The 17,823-nt window shown below is 42.3% G+C and overlaps 1 protein-coding gene across 3 annotated transcripts; it reads left to right on the forward strand.

Annotated features, from left to right (window-relative positions):
• The first annotated feature begins 843 nt into the window (after nt 1-843).
• LOC122029323 (probable pre-mRNA-splicing factor ATP-dependent RNA helicase DEAH2) lies at nt 844-6,814 on the forward strand. Of its 3 annotated transcripts, XM_042588265.1 has the most exons (7): nt 844-1,277; nt 2,853-3,040; nt 3,707-4,791; nt 5,360-5,485; nt 5,561-5,799; nt 5,890-6,008; nt 6,438-6,814. In XM_042588265.1, exons 1-7 carry the CDS (start codon nt 990-992, stop codon nt 6,562-6,564), a joined length of 2,172 nt encoding a protein of 723 aa, XP_042444199.1. In that variant the 5' UTR covers nt 844-989; the 3' UTR covers nt 6,565-6,814. The 3 variants fall into 3 exon arrangements, with proteins under 3 accessions (XP_042444199.1, XP_042444201.1, XP_042444200.1); XM_042588267.1 differs by lacking the exons at nt 5,561-5,799; nt 5,890-6,008; nt 6,438-6,814 and having other exon boundaries at nt 5,290-5,389; XM_042588266.1 differs by lacking the exons at nt 5,561-5,799; nt 5,890-6,008; nt 6,438-6,814 and having other exon boundaries at nt 5,325-5,389.
• Nucleotides 6,815-17,823: the final 11,009 nt, after the last annotated feature.

The following is a 17,823-nucleotide window of genomic DNA, read 5'->3' on the forward strand; positions in this document are numbered from 1 at the left end:
AAGAATAACAACGAGCAAATGTCAATGCATGGAGAGATACAATAACGAATTGAATGTGGAGCGATGTTATATATTGACAATAATGAAACAAATTTTTCTTTTTCATAAATCCACAAGTTTTCATGAAAAAGTTTATAAATGTCTGTAAAAATCTTACAAAAAAGTCTATAAAATTTCATAGAATTTTTTTCATAATTGCGCGAGATTCTCTATAGGTAAATAAAAATCAATCAACTCTACAAAAATTTATCATTAAAAAAAAATCAATAAAAATTATTCAATCTCTTGATTGAATACACCCCATAGTTGATTAAAAAGGGACTTAGAACAAAATAAATTTGTTGCTGAATTCCTATAAAATACTAATTCCAAATAGTCCATCATTTCTATTTTTTTATTTATCGAATTTCTAAAAAAAATCTTTTTTATTTTCATGAAGAGAAAACATTGTTTTCTAAAAAAAATAAACTTATTGTCAGTAATAAATAGTAAGTTTTATTTTATTTTTTAATCTTTTTGAGCTTTAAACTTTATTAAGAAAATAAAAAAAATCAATCCTTGCAAGTTAAGTTGTGTGGAAAAAATATTTTTTTATCCAAAATGCCATATTAAAATCTTATTTGGAATTCATTGTAATAGAAAGTAAAAGTAAATTGACTTTGAAAATGAAAATAAATTTAGGGTGAAAATAGGAAATTTTCCAATATTAAATTATAATAATTTAGCTGGCTAAGAAAAGGGACCTTTTCGTGAATTTATATAATTACGGGTAGCTAAACAAACTTCTTCACTTATGATCCAGCGGGTATATATTAGAGTTCGATCCCTCGGCTCAATTCCCCAAATTCTAGGGTTTCCCTTTGAAAACCCTAAGCTCTTGCTCCGCCCGCTCTCGATCTGGAGCTCTCGATCTCTGTTCGAGGCGATCGGAGTGGTTGTCGATCTTTCGGTAAGGTTTCTGGTTTTGATTGGGGGAGCAGGAGCTCGTAATGTCCACGGAGAGAAAGAGGAAGGTGAGCTTGTTTGACGTCATGGACGAGGCATCCGTATCGGAGAAGCTGGCCAAGGTGAATGGTGCCTTCTCCTCCAGGCCGGCGGCGGTTCCGACCGGGATCAACCGGTGGAACGGTCGGCCCTACTCGCAGAGGTATTACGAGATCCTGGAGAAGAGGAAGACCCTCCCCGTGTGGCAGCAGAAAGAAGAGTTTTTGCAAGTTTTGAAGGCCAATCAGACTCTGATTTTGGTCGGAGAGACTGGCAGTGGTAAAACAACTCAGGTTTGTTCTACACTACTTGAAGGTTTGATCTTTGATTTTAATTCTGCAACTATTACGTGTATGATTTTGAACCTTGAAGTAGTTTGTATTGCCTCGTTATGTCACTCTATGTGCTCCTGGATAAACTTCGTAGCAAGGTTTAAAGTAACGACCCCATTTTGGAGTTTCTGCCAGAGACCAGAACGAAAACAGTGTTTCTCTGGTTCAGTGTGTGCCTGTTGCAGTGAGGAGGATGGGAAAGAATAAGAAGAGTGGGTTTTGATCAGTGCAGGTCGTTCCAAAGAGGAGGGGAAATTAGTGAGGGTGGAGCAAGAAGAGGATAAAAAGGAGTTTGCTTAGCGACTTTGGCAACTTTGAATGAAGTAACAAAGGCTCATCTTTGGCATGGCTTGGGCAGAGGAAGAAGATGCAGGCAATGCCAACGACGAAGGAAGGTGGAACAAATTAGATAAAAGCTTACCTTGAAGAAGTTTCATTGCAAAACCAAAACTCTAGTCTTATTCACTTGCATGATGCTCGCAAGGGATGAAGCTAGTTGTGCTTCATTCAATTGCTGACACTCACAATGGAGGAAGCAGTATAGTATAAGTATTTAAGGCTAAAGTTTGCACCTTAGTGATTAGACAATCAACTTCTGGAGTTTATGCACAAATGCAGCAGCTGTCTATTTGTCTTATGACAATTCAGTGATTTCCTTCATGGTATTATGTGAAGGCCTAAGCTTACGCGGTTACACCTAAGCAAAAGACAAGTCTGAGGCTACTCCAAAAAGAGAATCCTCCTTAGCAAGCCAAATTTGCGTGTGACCAAGCTTTTTTCTCCCAATCAAGTCATCTTTCTTCCCTCGGAGGATCATGGCTGTCAAGGTCTACAAGGAAAGATACACTTGGGTTTTGGAGCTTCCCTAGTGTGCTTCCATGAAGCTCAAGTCATCCTCTCTTAAATGCATGAAAATAGGAAACAAGTACCTCTTCCACAGTGAAGTTAGATTTTGCAGGATGATGTAACAAGCACTTTCAATTGTTGTTTACCAGTTGGTCCTGACAGTGCTGCCCTTTTTAACCTTTTTTCTTCCTTTTATAGACACATGAACGATTCCTTTTGGCTGGTAGACTTTTGACTGAATTTTTCACTATCATTCTTCTTTGTAGAAGCATTATGAGTCATGATCATTGTTCTCATTAATTGGTCTATCCTTATTTTTTTTTTGTTGCTCTGGGTCTAGAGTATGCAATCCTAGGACTGAATGCATAAACCATTGCCAATTAGTGCCCTTTTATGTATCTGTTGATAAACTGGCCTTCCCTTTTAAGGTTTTCTTTCTTATTCTTCTTGTTTCTGTGGCTTGGCATGGATATTCAGTGGTCGTTGCACTCTTTTAACCTTTTGTCAAGTATCTGACAAGTATCTGGTGATTTCAGTTGACATTTTTGAATATGCATATTGTTTATTTCCTATGCATTTGGATTCTCTTGTGTGACTTTATTTATGTGTTTTCTTTATCAGATTGGATTAATGTTTCTTTTTTTATATTGCATGTGTTACTTTTAAAATGAATAATGTATCTTTTGACAGATTCCACAATTTGTATTGGAATATGAGGACTTGGGCAAGCGTTCCATGGTTGCTTGCACTCAACCTCGACGAGTTGCTGCTATGTCTGTTTCTCGCCGAGTTGCTGAAGAGATGGATGTAACAATAGGTGATGAAGTTGGTTATAGCATTAGGTTTGAAGATTGCAGTAATCACAAGACTATATTGAAGTAAGTCCACTTTTGCTGCTTCTCCTGACTTTGATTTTCTGCAATGGTGGCAATTTCAGTAATTATCTTTATTATATATATTTTATGAATCCTAATGACCTTTATTGGTATGTATTTTCACCAAGCAGCAAGATTTGTTAGCAAACATTAAAACAAACTATGTTATAAAGATTGATGGGTTCCAATCATTATGATAATGGGATTTTTTTTTAAAAGGACACGTGGGATGTGATTGCTAACTTTCCTACGATTTGATGGTTAAACATTGTTACTATACTGTTAATCAAATATTGTTGGTAGCTTTCATGCATCTCCTTTGGGAGTTGATTTCTGAAGAATATTTGATTGTCTCCTTCAGAATAGCATGCTGACAATATTGTTCGCATGATTTTTTTCTATTGAAATAATGACCTCAATATCAAAAACTAAACAGTTCAGAAATTTTGTTTTAGATTATCTTGTAAAGTAATGTGTTTTGAAATTTGTTACTTCTGTAGGTGGGTAGAATGTATGCTGGGGTGATATTTTATATGGATACATTCACCACCTTTTTTTTTTAAGATTGCCACACACTAAAGCAAGATTAATAGACACTCATAATCAGAACAAATTGATGATATAAACCTTTGTCTGATTTTCTGCCCCACTGTCACCATATGATGCCAGATATTTAACTGATGGTATGCTGTTAAGAGAAGCAATGGCTGATCCATTATTGGAGAGATACAAGGTGGTAATTCTCGATGAGGCTCATGAACGTACCTTGGCGACAGATGTCTTATTTGGGCTTCTGAAAGAAGTACTAAAAAATAGACCTGATTTGAAGTTGGTTGTGATGAGTGCTACTCTTGAGGCTGAGAAATTCCAGGGTTACTTTAATGGGGCACCTTTAATGAAGGTACCTGGTAGATTGCATCCAGTTGAAATTTTCTACACACAAGATCCTGAAAGGGATTACTTGGAAGCTGCTTTACGAACCGTTGTACAGATACACATGTGTGAACCTCAGGGTGACATACTTGTTTTCCTTACCGGAGAGGAAGAAATAGAAGATGCATGTAAGAAAATAACAAAGGAAATTAATAATTTGGGTGACCAAGTGGGCCCTGTGAAAGTGGTGCCTTTATATTCCACCTTACCTCCTTCATTGCAGCAAAGAATATTTGAGCCTGCTCCAGCACCGTTGGAGGAAGGTGGCCCACCCGGAAGGAAGATTGTGGTGTCAACTAACGTTGCAGAAACTTCATTGACTATTGATGGTATTGTTTATGTGATAGATCCTGGTTTCTCCAAACAAAAGGTTTATAATCCACGAATACGTGTGGAATCTTTGCTTGTCTCTCCAATTTCCAAGGCTAGTGCACATCAAAGGGCAGGACGTGCCGGTAGAACACAACCTGGGAAATGTTTTAGACTTTACACTGAGAAAAGTTTCAAGGGTGACTTACAAGAACAAACCTATCCCGAGATTCTCCGCTCTAACTTAGCAAATACAGTCCTTACTTTGAAGAAACTGGGAATTGATGATCTGGTCCATTTTGATTTTATGGACCCTCCTGCTCCTGAAACACTAATGCGAGCACTTGAGATCTTAAATTACCTAGGTGCTTTGGATGACGATGGCAATTTGACTAAGCTAGGTGAACTCATGAGTGAGTTTCCCTTAGACCCTCAGATGTCAAAGATGTTGGTTGTCAGTCCAGAGTTCAACTGCTCCAATGAGATCCTATCAATGTGTGCAATGCTTTCAGGTTAGCATAAACTTTCTTTTTTAACATTTCTTGTTTCTTCTTTTGCTTGAAATATATATATATATATATATATATATGCTTGAAATTTATGGACTCTGCATGCTTGCTCACAGTTTTGCACTGTGGGCATTTAGACTTCCACCAGAGTAGCATTTGATATTGTATAAGTTGTCTAAGTTATTCTATTATGTATTTCTCACCTGTACACCTTTTCATAACATTGTCAGCAATTAGCAATGTCAATCACAATATATTCACATAGAATTTCAGTCTCAAGCATGCAGCTTTTCCTTCACAACTAGTCCTTGTTCAAAGTATAAAGGAATAGGATGCGGTGCCTTTGATGGCTTCTGTTGCTGGATCATATCGATAGGTGTGATGGCTGCTATGTTGATTAGACTTTAGCATCTATTGATCAATCTAGTGTGGTCTTATTAACCAGTGTTTTAGGACTCCTCTAGATAGTTTCAGTTTCTCAAATAGTTGCTTATGAAGCAGTTTCGTGTTGACTCCATGCATACGCTGACCTTCAGTGGGCCTCCTCTGTGATTACAAATTATATTTCTAGTACCCAATTGCTTTCTCCGGCCTAGGGAGGCCCAAAAAGCGGCAGATGAAGCTAAAGCTCGGTTTGGCCATATCGACGGAGATCACCTGACGTTGTTAAATGTATATCATGCATACAAGCAAAATGGTAAGTGCGTAATATACTATGCCAAATGCATTGTTTGCAATAGTTTAGTTATTTAAATCTGCCTTGTTATCACAGCTGAGGACTCTTCTTGGTGCTATGAGAATTTTATAAACAGTAGGACTATGAAGGCTGCTGACAATGTGAGGCAACAGCTTGTGCGGATCATGGCTAGGTTCAACCTCAAGCTATGCAGCACCGACTTCAACAGTCGGGATTATTATGTGAACATCAGAAAATCCATGCTTGCTGGGTACTTCATGCAGGTGGCCCATCTTGAGAGAACAGGACACTACCTCACAGTGAAGGACAATCAGGTTTTTCTTTTTGCTGCTTTTCCTCTTTGATTCTCAATTGTTTCCTCATCCAAGCTTTTGATGAACTATATCCACATGGTGTAATTCTAGGTTGTTCATCTTCATCCATCAACCTGCTTGGATCACAAGCCAGAATGGGTCATTTATAATGAGTATGTTTTGACCAGCAGGAATTTCATCCGCACGGTAACAGATGTTAAAGGAGAGTGGTAAGTTCAAAAAACTTCTACTTATCAGTAATGATAGTTTGTGACAAAGCAATGCTGAATATTTAGTTGCATCCCCATGTGCATTTTTTGGTGTTAATCTCAACTGTTTCTTGATTTGTTGGAATAAAATATCCATGCATTTGATTAGATAAAACAGCATCAGCATGGATATCTATATCATGTTAAACTCTGTTTGCTGGATCGCCGATCAATGAAATCAAATCCATTTTTTATTTAATCATGGATCACTGTGACTTCTGGTTGAATGTAAGATTCAGTATCATGTCAAAATTACATTCAAACTTTATGATGGGATTTTGCACATGAATGCATTTAGTCATCATGTTTACGGATTAAAAACATAATTTCTATTTGCTTGTGTCATTTTCTTAACATTCCAAATCTCTCAACTATAATTTCTATTTGCAGGATGATCGACATAGCTCCACACTATTTTGATCTGAGCAACTTCCCTTCATGCGAGGCCAAACGAGTGCTCGAGAGATTGTACAATAAGCGGACGAAGGAAAAGGGCGAGAGCAAAGCTAGAAAGTAGAAACAAAAATTGCCTTTTGTTCGCACGCACACAATTTGACTTGCCAATACATAAATATTGCTCATAAGCAAGATTGCCTGAACACCTAAAAAGATCAACACCTCAAAGTTGAGACAAGTTTATCATCGAGATTCATGTTTCTCTTATATGTTTCGCCTACAAGTAAACATCTATTTTCTCTATGTTGTGTCGAACGCATGCTTTCTTTTAATGTTATTGACAATATGGTTAGACCTTGAATATGTGCCAATGATCTTTGTGCTTTGAAGGCTACAAAACAATGCTTTTAGTTTTGATAGTATAGAACCTTACTGATCAATTGGCAAACTGAGCTGTAGTATCCTACCTTTTTACAAATAATTCCCATCAAAATATCCTGTGTAGCATGAAAATCTTATTTTACTCCAGTTAGTCACATGATCATGTAATATTTGCAGGTGGAAATAAGGAGCATAGATCTCCTGGATCAATTTTTTTATGGTCTAAGGGATGTGCTATTTGCATTTGCGATCGGATCACGGTCGTGATCCGGTCGTAAATGGTTGCGATCTCTTTCTGGATTCATCGTCCCAATCAGGTTATAGTTTTTGTTTGGAGCGGACGGTCGGAGATCGTCTGAAGGCCTCCGGTGGTGGATAAGTGGTCAGGTTATTTGGCGTTGAGCGAGGGTGTCCTCTGAGTGGCTTCTGGTCATCCGCTTCGAATAAAAATTATAATTTGGTGGGGACGGTGAATCTAGGAAGGGATCGTAATTATTTGCGATCGGATCGCAGTCGTGATCAGATCGCAAATGCAAATGGCACATCCCTTGGATTATAAAAAGTGAGTGATATATCTTCTAGATTATAAAAAGTGGTCTAGGAGATTTTTCCTCGGAAATAAGGGTTTTTTTTTAATAATATAAACTATGTTTTTTTTGAACCTCTTTGATTTGATCCAGCTAAAGCCATCTCTTTAGGAGTGAAAAGGAATCAAATCAAGTTGAATTTTATAAAAATATTGATATTAGAATTTGAGTTAAAAAAATATGTATGATATTTTAATTTGATTCAAATTTGAAATATAACTAATTTTGATTGAGTTGAATTTGAAATGAAATTTAAAATCTGGTTTGGTTTTTGTTATTCAAATTCTAATTTGAACATATATCAATTGATATTGTATAAAAATAAATAAAATTCAGATTGAATCTGATTGTAAATATTATGAATTTGATTTGAAAAAGTCATTATTAAATATGTTTGAGTTTGAATACGAATTAAATATGATAATTTAAAATGTGAATTAAATATTTTTTGAGCAGTTCTAAGTGCATGTGAACTGCATGGAGCTCGACAAGGACAACACAGAGGTGCATTTACTAATTCAATTCCATCCTATTAATTTGTCATAAAATCTGGATGGCTTTGACTGTTTTATATTTATGACCTAATCAATAAGGATAGGTTATTTTATGTGGATTTGATTTTTATTTTTTATAATTAAATATTTAATTCTTTAAATCGATTAATTTTTATATTTACATTAAGTGTGGGCTAGGAACACGATGAACAATAGTGACTGTTAAGGGTTGCGCAAGGTAGATTTATTTACTTTCTGATTCTTCCAGCGATCTTAAATTCACGAACTAAACTATCATTAGCGAGAAAGAAAAAAAAAAAACAAAAATTAAGAAGAAGAAGAAGAAGAAAGATGTAAGTTGGTAGTTTTGGGTAGGTGGAGAATCTGCAAGTATTTATTCACAGGACAAATAATAAATATTTATATTATTATTTTTCATTTATGACTTATGAGGATGCCTTATGAACTATCTCTTTCTTCCTTAATAGCACAACTACTCCTTGTTTAATTTATTACCATTCCGCGTGCTCACAAAAGATGACCTAAATCCGATTATACGAAACAAACAAAATGGTTCGACTCATAGTTTTACATATTTGGATTCGAGTCAAATGGGCGTAGCTCTACTATCAATTTTAAATATAGTTCTATTAGGATGGACAGAATAGGAAATGAGAGTATTAGAGAAAAAATCAGAATTACATTTATTGAGTAAAAATTTTGAAAGACACATTTAAGATAGTTCAGGTATGTAATTAGACCAGTTAGACGATATAAAATTATAACAAATATATATATCAAACGAGAAAAATAAAGTGTAAAAAAAGATAAATGATGGTATAGTATATTATAGAATCTAATGACTAAAAGGATTCATATATTTGACCCCATCTAATGATATAAAACTTAATTATTGTTGTTATTAAGGTATTATTTCAATTAGAATTAAATGTCATCCCTATCAAGTGTTTCCTTTTGTATATACACTATTTAGCATAAAAAAAATTAGTCAAAAATCAAATAGACACCTATCATTTCTATTTTCATCATATAGACGCCCTATTTCTGGTTAAAATCAAATAAGCACCTTATTTAAAGTAATCTGTCTAAAATACTTTTACATTATCTGACTAATAACTAGCTTCTATAATCGTAGAAACTAACATCAAACTGTTAGCTTTTACAATACATTATCTGATAATTTGATGGTGTAGAAGTTAGCAACTAATTTTTACAATTGTAGAAGTTGTAGGATTGAAAAGACACTAGAAGGGGAGTGAATAACATTTGTCGTTTTTTTAAAATAATGAGTTAAAATAATGTAGCAGAAAAGAAAGAAACGAGAACACAAACAATCGCTAACACAAGTCTTTTTTACTTAGTTCGAAACTTTCAACGACTTCTACTCCAAGGCCTGCACTCATAGAGTGCTTTCATTGGATAATCACTATCAGTTCAAAAATCTTACAAAATTTAAATATAAGAACTATTAAATAAAAATATCGACAACAGAAGAAGTAATTGCTTGAGCGTTGGTTGTTGGAGTAGTCTTTTGGTGTCGTCGGAGTCTGGTTGAAGTAGCGTGTGAGTACGAAAGTCAAAGTGAGTGATTATCTAAGGTTGCTATTCGAAACTTCTTTTATAGCCAACTCCAGGCACCTGAACCACCTCGGGTGCCTAGATCGCTGACGTGGCCATGCCTTAGCAAAGCTCTATTCATGAAAAATCTATCCAACTTCGGCCACTTGGACTGTGACATATGTTAGCCAATCAACGTACACCACCTCAGCTCGGCTAGTCGCCCGTTCGACCCCTTTCTAGGCGCTTTGACCAACTCTGGCACTTGGACCTTCGGGAACCTGGAGCCCTTTTTTCAGTCATATGATTTCCTACATCATAAGATTAGTACAATCAAGTATAACCTGTAAAATAGAGTTAACACAATATAAAACAGAATGATTATTAATTAAATTATGTGTTCCCAAGACTAATATCTAGTTATGGTCTCAACTTAGACTTCCAAAATAAATCTAAGTTAGATCAGCACCTATAATCGCACTAGGATTCGTCCTCACTGGATCATTCTTCTCCAGTGACTTACTTCACTTACCATTTATAGTTTCTTAATTTGCCTCTTAACCTACCAGGTCTTCTTGTCGGAATCATACATTCGGACTTCAACTAATCGTTTAGAATCGAACATCCCGACTAGACTTCAGCCAACTGTTAGGTCTCATAGACCCAACTGATTTCTCGCCAGAATCACACATCTGGATTTCAGCCTGGTGTCAGGTCCTCTAAACTCGTCAATTCCTACACACTCGATAAAAAGGTTGGACAAATATATCATCTAACTTTAATTTATTTGTATTTATCAAAACCTGAGTTTGACCATTAATGCTTACTGCACCATTAGAAGCTAGATCTTAGCTTCTACGTGTTGTATAAGTTAATTGTTAGCTTCTATAATAGTTATTTTATATCATTTTTATTTTACTTATTTGAGTGATAACATGATTAAAATAATATTTTAAAGAGTGAAATAAATGGTTGTAATCACGATTGATTATGTAGAAGTTAGTAGGTAGCTTCTACAACGTGTAAAAGTTAATTGTTAGCTTATACAACATGACTTTCTATCATTTTGATTTTCTTTTCCAGTTAATTGTTAGCTTATACAACATGACTTTCTATCATTTTGATTTTATTTTCCTGAGTGATAATTTAATTAAAATAATATTCAATGGGCAAATCAAATGATGGAGATATCATGACACTCATTATATTTCAAATGAATATAAATTAATCATGATCAAGCATATAGAACCTAACATGCAGTTTCTATAATATATAAAAGTTAGTGATAATTTCTACACATTGTAAATACTAGCTAGTAACTATTACCATTATATAAGTTACATACTAATTTCTATTGATCCCGTCCGAAGGCTGGTCGCGGTGGCCTAGTTGTTGACGGAAAGTCGTAGGCGATTCGGCTCCCACGGGCGGCTGACGTTGCTGCAGGACCCTGCGCACACTCAGACAATCCCCCTTCTCACGTTAGAGACCAGAACCCAGGGAAAAATTCCCCGGATCAGACCCTCCGACGCTCGAGTCAGGTCCCTTTTTCCCCAGAAGAAACAGAGAGAGTCGAAAATGAAAAGTTGTGAAAGGAAAAAATGACGAGAGTGCGCGTACCCGCGTACGAGGAATCTCCTCCTTTTTATGCACCCGCCTTGCTTCCAGAACTTGCCAACCTGTCAGAAAACGTTAGACGCTGGGCTTTGTCGTATATCCCCGACACCTGTCGTGCTGCTATTGGTCCTGAAGGCATATTCTTGTTTAGGAACCTTCGCCTTTACACAGGGGTTTTGTCTCGTAGTGAAGGACATCTGTCAGGCTGCCATTGGTTATGAGAGCATCCTCTTGCTTAGGAACCTTCGCCTCCGCACATCTCCCTGGTATGCAATGATTACTCTTGACGAACAGTTGTGATCCTCCGACTCCTGCACAGCTTAGCTCGTCCTATTTATCGCGATCTGCATCTACCTCACACCCCTCGACCGGATCTCGCCTCTATGCGTTACTTGTTAGTCGGGCTAACCCTGAACAGTCCTGTCGATCACAATCTGTATTCTGTACCCTGTACTTGCCGGCCCTCGACTGTAAGCCCGTAGATCGGGCTGTCTTTACACAGCCCTGTCGCTTCCGACCTGTGACTGGTGACTCGTACTTCCGGATCTTCGAGTCGCAGACCTGCATACCGAGCCGTCTCTACACAGCCCTGCCGCTTCCGACCTTTGATTTGTGGCTTGCACTTCCGGGCCTTCGAGTCGCAGACCTGCAGACCGCGACCTTTGATTTGTGGCTTGCATGCAGACCGAGCCGTCTCTGCACAGCCCTGCCGCTTCCGACCTTTGATTTGTGGCTTGCACTTCCGGGCCTTCAAATCGCAGACCTGCAGACTGAGTCGTCTCTGCACAGCCCTGCCGCTTCCGACCTTTGATTTGTTTCCTGTCCCTCGACCATAGGCCTGCAGCTTGTGCTGCCTCTGCCCGGCTTTGCCGATCCCGACCTGTATCCCAGGTTCCGCTCGCCGACTTCCTTTGTTTTCCCACGGCCTCGCCTGCTTGAACAACCAGTCTGCCTGACCTCTGCCTGTCCCATAGGCTAGCCTTTTGACTGCCTAGTCAGCTTGACTATTGACCGCCACGTCCTCTTGACTTTTGACCGCTAAATGGTCGTGACCTTTCTCACCCTTTCCTCTTGGGCCCCTCTAATGCTAACCGTATCACAAGCCTCCCTCACAAGTCTAGTCGAAGGAGGACGAAAGTCTGACTGACTAGACCTCAGCACATCTTTAAGATCTCAGCATATCTTTGTGACCTCAGCCTATCTCTGTGTCCCTGCCTCAGCATATCTCTGCGCATTTTGCTTCCTGCCTCACGCATCAACCTTTGTGTCGTGTCGTCTGGGATACCATGCCTCCTTAATTGCTTTACCAGTCGCTTGGAGTACCGTGCCCACGTAGTTGCTTTGACTTGGCCACTCGCCTTCTTTATAAAGAGCCTTACGATCGTTTCTTTATTCTATCTTCTCCTGCCACGCCTTCCCACTTTCTTTTGCTAACCCACGTTACACCACCTTCTTCCCTACGATGCATTCTCCTTTTTCTGAGAAAGATGATCAACCATCTTCCCAAACGCAAATAGATCAGCTCACCTTACAACTTGCCGAGAAAGAACGTGAACTGGAACGCGTGTCCCAGGATCGAGCTCATCAGCTAGCTGCCCTGCGCTCCATGGAAGCCCAGTATCGTGTCGCGAAGTCTTGCGTGCATTCTGAGAAGGCGAGGAAAGAGGAATGCCAGGCTAGCCTGCAGCGCCAAGTCAGCCTTCAGGAACGCTTGAAATAAGAGCATGAAACGGAGCTATCTCTCCTCCGTGCGTATCTCGACGACAAGCAAGACACGATCGCCCGGCAACAAACAGTCATCGATTCCCTCCACGCGCAGCTGGCTCGAGCCTTGAACGCCCCAGAGGCTCCTGAGTCCCCAGATATTTCTTCACACGGCAGTGCTCATTCTCCATGACCAATCCTTTTCCCGAGTTAAGACTAGCTCGGGCCATAGTTGTCTCAGTGGCTCCTTCCCCGCAAAACTCTCCCTCTTGTAGCCTTAGCTGTATCGCCTGCTTATGGAACTGTGCTGCTGTACCTGTATATCTGTCCTTTTCCAGCATAGTCTTTCCTGCTCAAATTTCATCTAGCAAGCATTTTTAGAAACTGGCTCGTATGTAAGAGCTAAGAGTTGTATCATGACTCCTCTTTATGTATGATTTTGGATAATAAAACCAACATAGTGCTTGAAAATTAAAACTGCAATAAACGTGCAAAACCTGATGCCGCATTTAACATCGATGCTTTAGGGGTAGCGTGGATGGCCTCCCGTACTTCGTGCCTTGCTTGTTTGCTGCATATTTGCAATTTGTATAAAGGAGCTAAAATGAAGCCAGATGTAGCTGACCCGATTTTTTGGAAACGCTCCGCACAATGTGAGGCATATCCCTCTGAGAGGTAGTTAGGCGTGGGCGTCGAGTTCGCTTATGATTTTCGCAGGGGGTTGATTTTTGATTCCCGCATGGGAGCCGACCTGAAAGGTCGTTGGACGTGAGGACAGAGCTCACTTCTAACTTACTGGGAGCCGATCTGAAAGGTCGTTGGGCGTGAGAACAGAGCTCACTTATAACTCGCACTAGGGCGAGAGTCTGGAGATACCGACCTAAAAGGTCATTGGGCATGAGCACAAGGCTCACTTTTAATTCTCGCATGGGAGCCGACCTGAAAGGTCGTTGGGCGTGAGAACAGAGCTCACTTATAACTCGCACTGAGGCGAGAGTCTGGGACTATCGATCTAAAAGGTCGTTGGGCATGAGCACAGGGCTCACTTATAATTCTCGCATGGGAGCCGACCTGAAAGGTCGTTGGGTGTGAGAACAGAGCTCACTTATAACTCGCACTGAGGCGAGAGTCTGGGACTACCGACCTAAAAGGTCGTTGGGCGTGAGCATAGGGCTCACTTATAATTCTCGCATGGGAGCCGACAGGAAGGTTGTTGGGCGTGAGCAGGCTCACTTATAACTTGCGCTGGGCGTCTGGGACTACCGACCTAAAGGTGGTTGGGCGTGAGCACAAGGCTCACTTTAATTCTCGCATGGGAGCCAACCCGAAGGTCGTTGGGCGTGAGAACAGGCTCACTTATAACTCGCCGGGGGCGAGAGTCTGGGACTACCGACCTAAAGGTCGTTGGGCATGAGCACAAGGCTCACTTTTAATTCTCGCATGGGAGCCGACATGAAAGGGCGTTGGGCGAGAGCAGGCTCACTTATAACTCGCACTAGGGCGAGATGGAACTACCGACCTAAAAGGTCGTTGGGGCGTGAGCAAGGGCTCACTTATAATTCTCACATGGGAGCCGACCCGAAGGGTTGGGCGTGAGAGCAGAACTCACTTATAACTCACACTGGGCGAGAGTCTGGGACTACCGACCTAAAGGTCGTTGGGCGTGAGCACGGGGCTCACTTATAATTCTCGCATGGGGGCCGACCACGAAGGTCGTTGGGCGTGAGCAGAGCTCACTTATAACTCGTCTTGAGGCGAGAGTCTGGGACTACCGACCTAAAGGTCGTTGGGCGTGAAAACAGGGCTCACTTATAATTCTCGCCGGGGGGGCGACCTGAAAGGTCGTTGGGCGTGAGAACAGAGCTCACTTATAACTCGCACTGGGGCGAGAGTCTGGGACTACCGACCTAAAAGGTCGTTGGGCGTGAGCACAGGGCTCACTTATAATTCTCGCATGGGAACCGACCTGAAAGGTCGTTGGGCGTGAGAACAGAGCTCACTTATAACTCGCACTGAGGCGAGAGTCTGGGATACTCCGGTCCGAGATCGGTGGCGATGGCGCTGGTCCGAGACCAGTAATGATACTCCGGTCCGAGACCGGTGGCGGTGGAGCTGGTCCGAGACCAGTAATGATACTCCGGTCCGAGACCGGTGGCGATGGCGCTGGTAAGAACTCCAAACGGCAAAGGCATAGATGCATTGCTCTTCTGCGCCTTCATCCATCTCGCTTATACCAACCTCATTGCTGTGATTGATCTGGTCGTTATCGCTAGCTTTGGGCTTACTCATTTGCGTCGCGTTTCTCCCTGCAATTGCATTATGCGCGATATAGAATTAAGGATAGAGGAGGGAGTATAAAAACCTTACTCAACCCTTGGGCCACAGTGCCCTTGCAGCTTATGATGACCCCGCAGTTCTTGCGATGCGCCTGGTTGGCTGCTCAGATCAGGAGCTGTCTAAGCAGGGCTACTTGCCCGGATGGTCCGAGCAAGCAACACCCCACAGGCCCGCCTGATACTCCTCTGATCTGACATTCACTTCTGCTGACTTACTTTGTCTCATTCACGACCCTTTTGAATTGCTTGGCATCTGTAGCTTTATGAAACTTCTCGCCTAGCCTTGAGCCTTTCACGAAGAATGCTTCTTTTTTGAGGCCACGCCCTTTCATGATTACCTTGCCTTGTCGATCTTTAATGCGTTTCTGCTCGCGATGACACCTGTCCGACGCCTTTACTGCGCACGCTTCCTGACGCCAGCCTCTGACCCTTTTTTGCACCCTTCGGCGCTTATTTCCCATCAGACGGCGCTGGGGCGTGTTACCCCAAAAGATACTCGGCTCGACTCTCGATGTTTCCTAGGAATGAATGAGCTTTATAAACCCTAAAGGCAGTCCGCTTTCCTTACTTCGACGCTTCGCTATCCTCCTCCATTCGTTCGCGGCCGTTTCTGGCAGTGCAACTCCTCGTTCTCCTGCTTGCGCCCGACCTGTGACCTCTCTTGTCTTCATCCCCCTTGCCTGTTTGCTCCTCATAGTCATGGATGGTAAGGAACTCTTCTGGTATTCGCGTTACATCTCTGATTTAGACCATCACGACCTATCTGCACTGCAATCCAACTTGGGGTTAGGCGCCGCATATGAGTTTCGTCTTCCCTCACCAGATGAACATCCTTCTTCTCCTCCCGAAGGGTTTATCACTGTTTTTAGGGATCAAATCTTAGGAGGTCTTCGCTTTCCTTTGCATCCTTTTTTCTCCGAGTTGAGCCAGTATTGCGGTATTGGTATCTCTCAGTTTGCCCCCAATGTATTCCGAGCGGTCTGCAGAACCATCATCTTGTGCCGCATTTATCAAATTCCCTTAACTGCTAGACTATTCCATCACTTCTATTCCTTCCGACGAGCCGAGGCGGGGATATTCAACGTTCAGGCCAAGCCGGGCCATAAGTTTTTTGATGACCTTCCTTCTTCCAATAAAGGCTGGAGATCTCGCTTTTTCTTCCTCAAACCCCCCGTCCCCTTAGCCGTGCCTTCCCAATGGCATCCCATCCTTGCTTCAGACTTCCCTTTGCATGTCCATGAACCTGCCTGCTCCACAGCTGCGGACAAGATGAAAGGTGTTGTTGTTCGCCTGTCTGTGCTGATGCTAGAAGGCATTCTGCACGCTTTTGGTCTTAGCCCTGTTTCCACGGAAATCGGAGCTCCTTTTGGTAAGTTGTTATTTATTGTATACTGCTCTTCGCTAACTGAGGTGCTTTTTCCTCTTATATTTGTAGTGGCTGTCCTCCTTCGCTCTTTTGCCAGTCAGGAGACACCCTCGGTGGCCGTTCTGCAAGCTCTGAATGAGGAGCTAACACAAGGCCTATCCTCTGACCCCGCTGTTTCCGCCGGTCCACAGCCCTCGGGACACCAAACCTCCGAGACGGTAGCTGCCTCGGCGCTTATTGAGCCACCAGCCTCCAGCCCTGCAGACTCAGCCATACCCCGCCGCTCTGATCAACCCGCACCCGAGCCATCGCCAGCAGGGCAAGTGCCTCCGCTCCCTCCTACTATGAAGCTGCGCCTTACGCGTAAGGGCAAGAGAACGGCTCCAGTCACTGCAACTTCTCCTCCACCTCCTCGCCGTCAACGCGTAGTGAGCATCTCTTCCCCCACCAGGTCCTCGGACACGAGCTCGACCCAGGAGACAAGCTTGGCCCAGGAGAAGGCCTCTGATCTGGAGGTGGCAGATCCGCCATTGGACCTGACCGCTCCGATGCCCATCCAGAGTGTATTGCCTGCCCCGCCTTCGTTCTCTGGCGATTAGCCCCCGGACTCGCTGGCTCCCTCCGCCTCTCCTCTTCTTGGGCCTCCGAGCTCGGACCTGCCGTCTCTGAACCTGGCTTCTGCAGACCTGGCCTTTGAAGCTTCCTGGAGGCTCCCTTCAGAGACCGACCCGGCCTACGTGCCCGCTGCCGATCTATCGCCTATCTTTGGTAGGGTCGACTTCTGTGGGGACTTGGCCATCTCCTGGCAATCAGCCAATCGGCAGTTCTGGGAGAGCAATTCCCCTTTGGAGGAGTTTGATCAAATTGCTCGCTCCTTGGTAGCGGTAAGCTCTTTCTCTTCTTCTTCCTGGTATCCGTGTGTTTCTGTAACCCCCTTTCTCTTCTTCCGGCCACTTGCAGACCTGCTCCGCGAGTCTGAGCGCTGTGCAACGAGCGGCCGAGCTTCAGCGAGAGAACGCGGCGCTCAAGGCACGTCTTCAAGAACTAGAGCACCCTGCGGCTCCCTCAGCTCCTCCTGAGCCTTCTCTTGGAAGCTTGGATGCTTATCTGCGTGCCGCAGGGGAGTCGGCGGCCTCTGCTCGGGCCATTTCCCATGCTGCCTTTGCTAAACTTCAACAGTTGGAGGCGGCTTTAAAGACGAGTGAGTCTTCCTTGGCTTCTGAAGCGGATCGTCATCAGGTGACAGTTTCTGAGCTGAAAGCCAGAGAGACATAGCTGCTCTCCCAATCAGAGGAGTTGACGCTGCTACGGCGAGGT

Source organism: Zingiber officinale, chromosome 10B, assembly GCF_018446385.1.
Source record: "Zingiber officinale cultivar Zhangliang chromosome 10B, Zo_v1.1, whole genome shotgun sequence".
Lineage (NCBI taxonomy): Eukaryota > Viridiplantae > Streptophyta > Magnoliopsida > Zingiberales > Zingiberaceae > Zingiber > Zingiber officinale.

Bases quoted from the DNA above. Each gene is read 5' to 3' on its own strand.
- LOC122029323 (XM_042588265.1), top strand. From the start codon at position 990: ATGTCCACGGAGAGAAAGAGGAAGGTGAGCTTGTTTGACGTCATGGAC. The intron at 1,278-2,852 runs GTTTGTTCTACA...ATCTTTTGACAG, and splicing joins GCAGTGGTAAAACAACTCAG to ATTCCACAATTTGTATTGGA. The intron at 5,486-5,560 runs GTAAGTGCGTAA...TTGTTATCACAG, and splicing joins TCATGCATACAAGCAAAATG to CTGAGGACTCTTCTTGGTGC.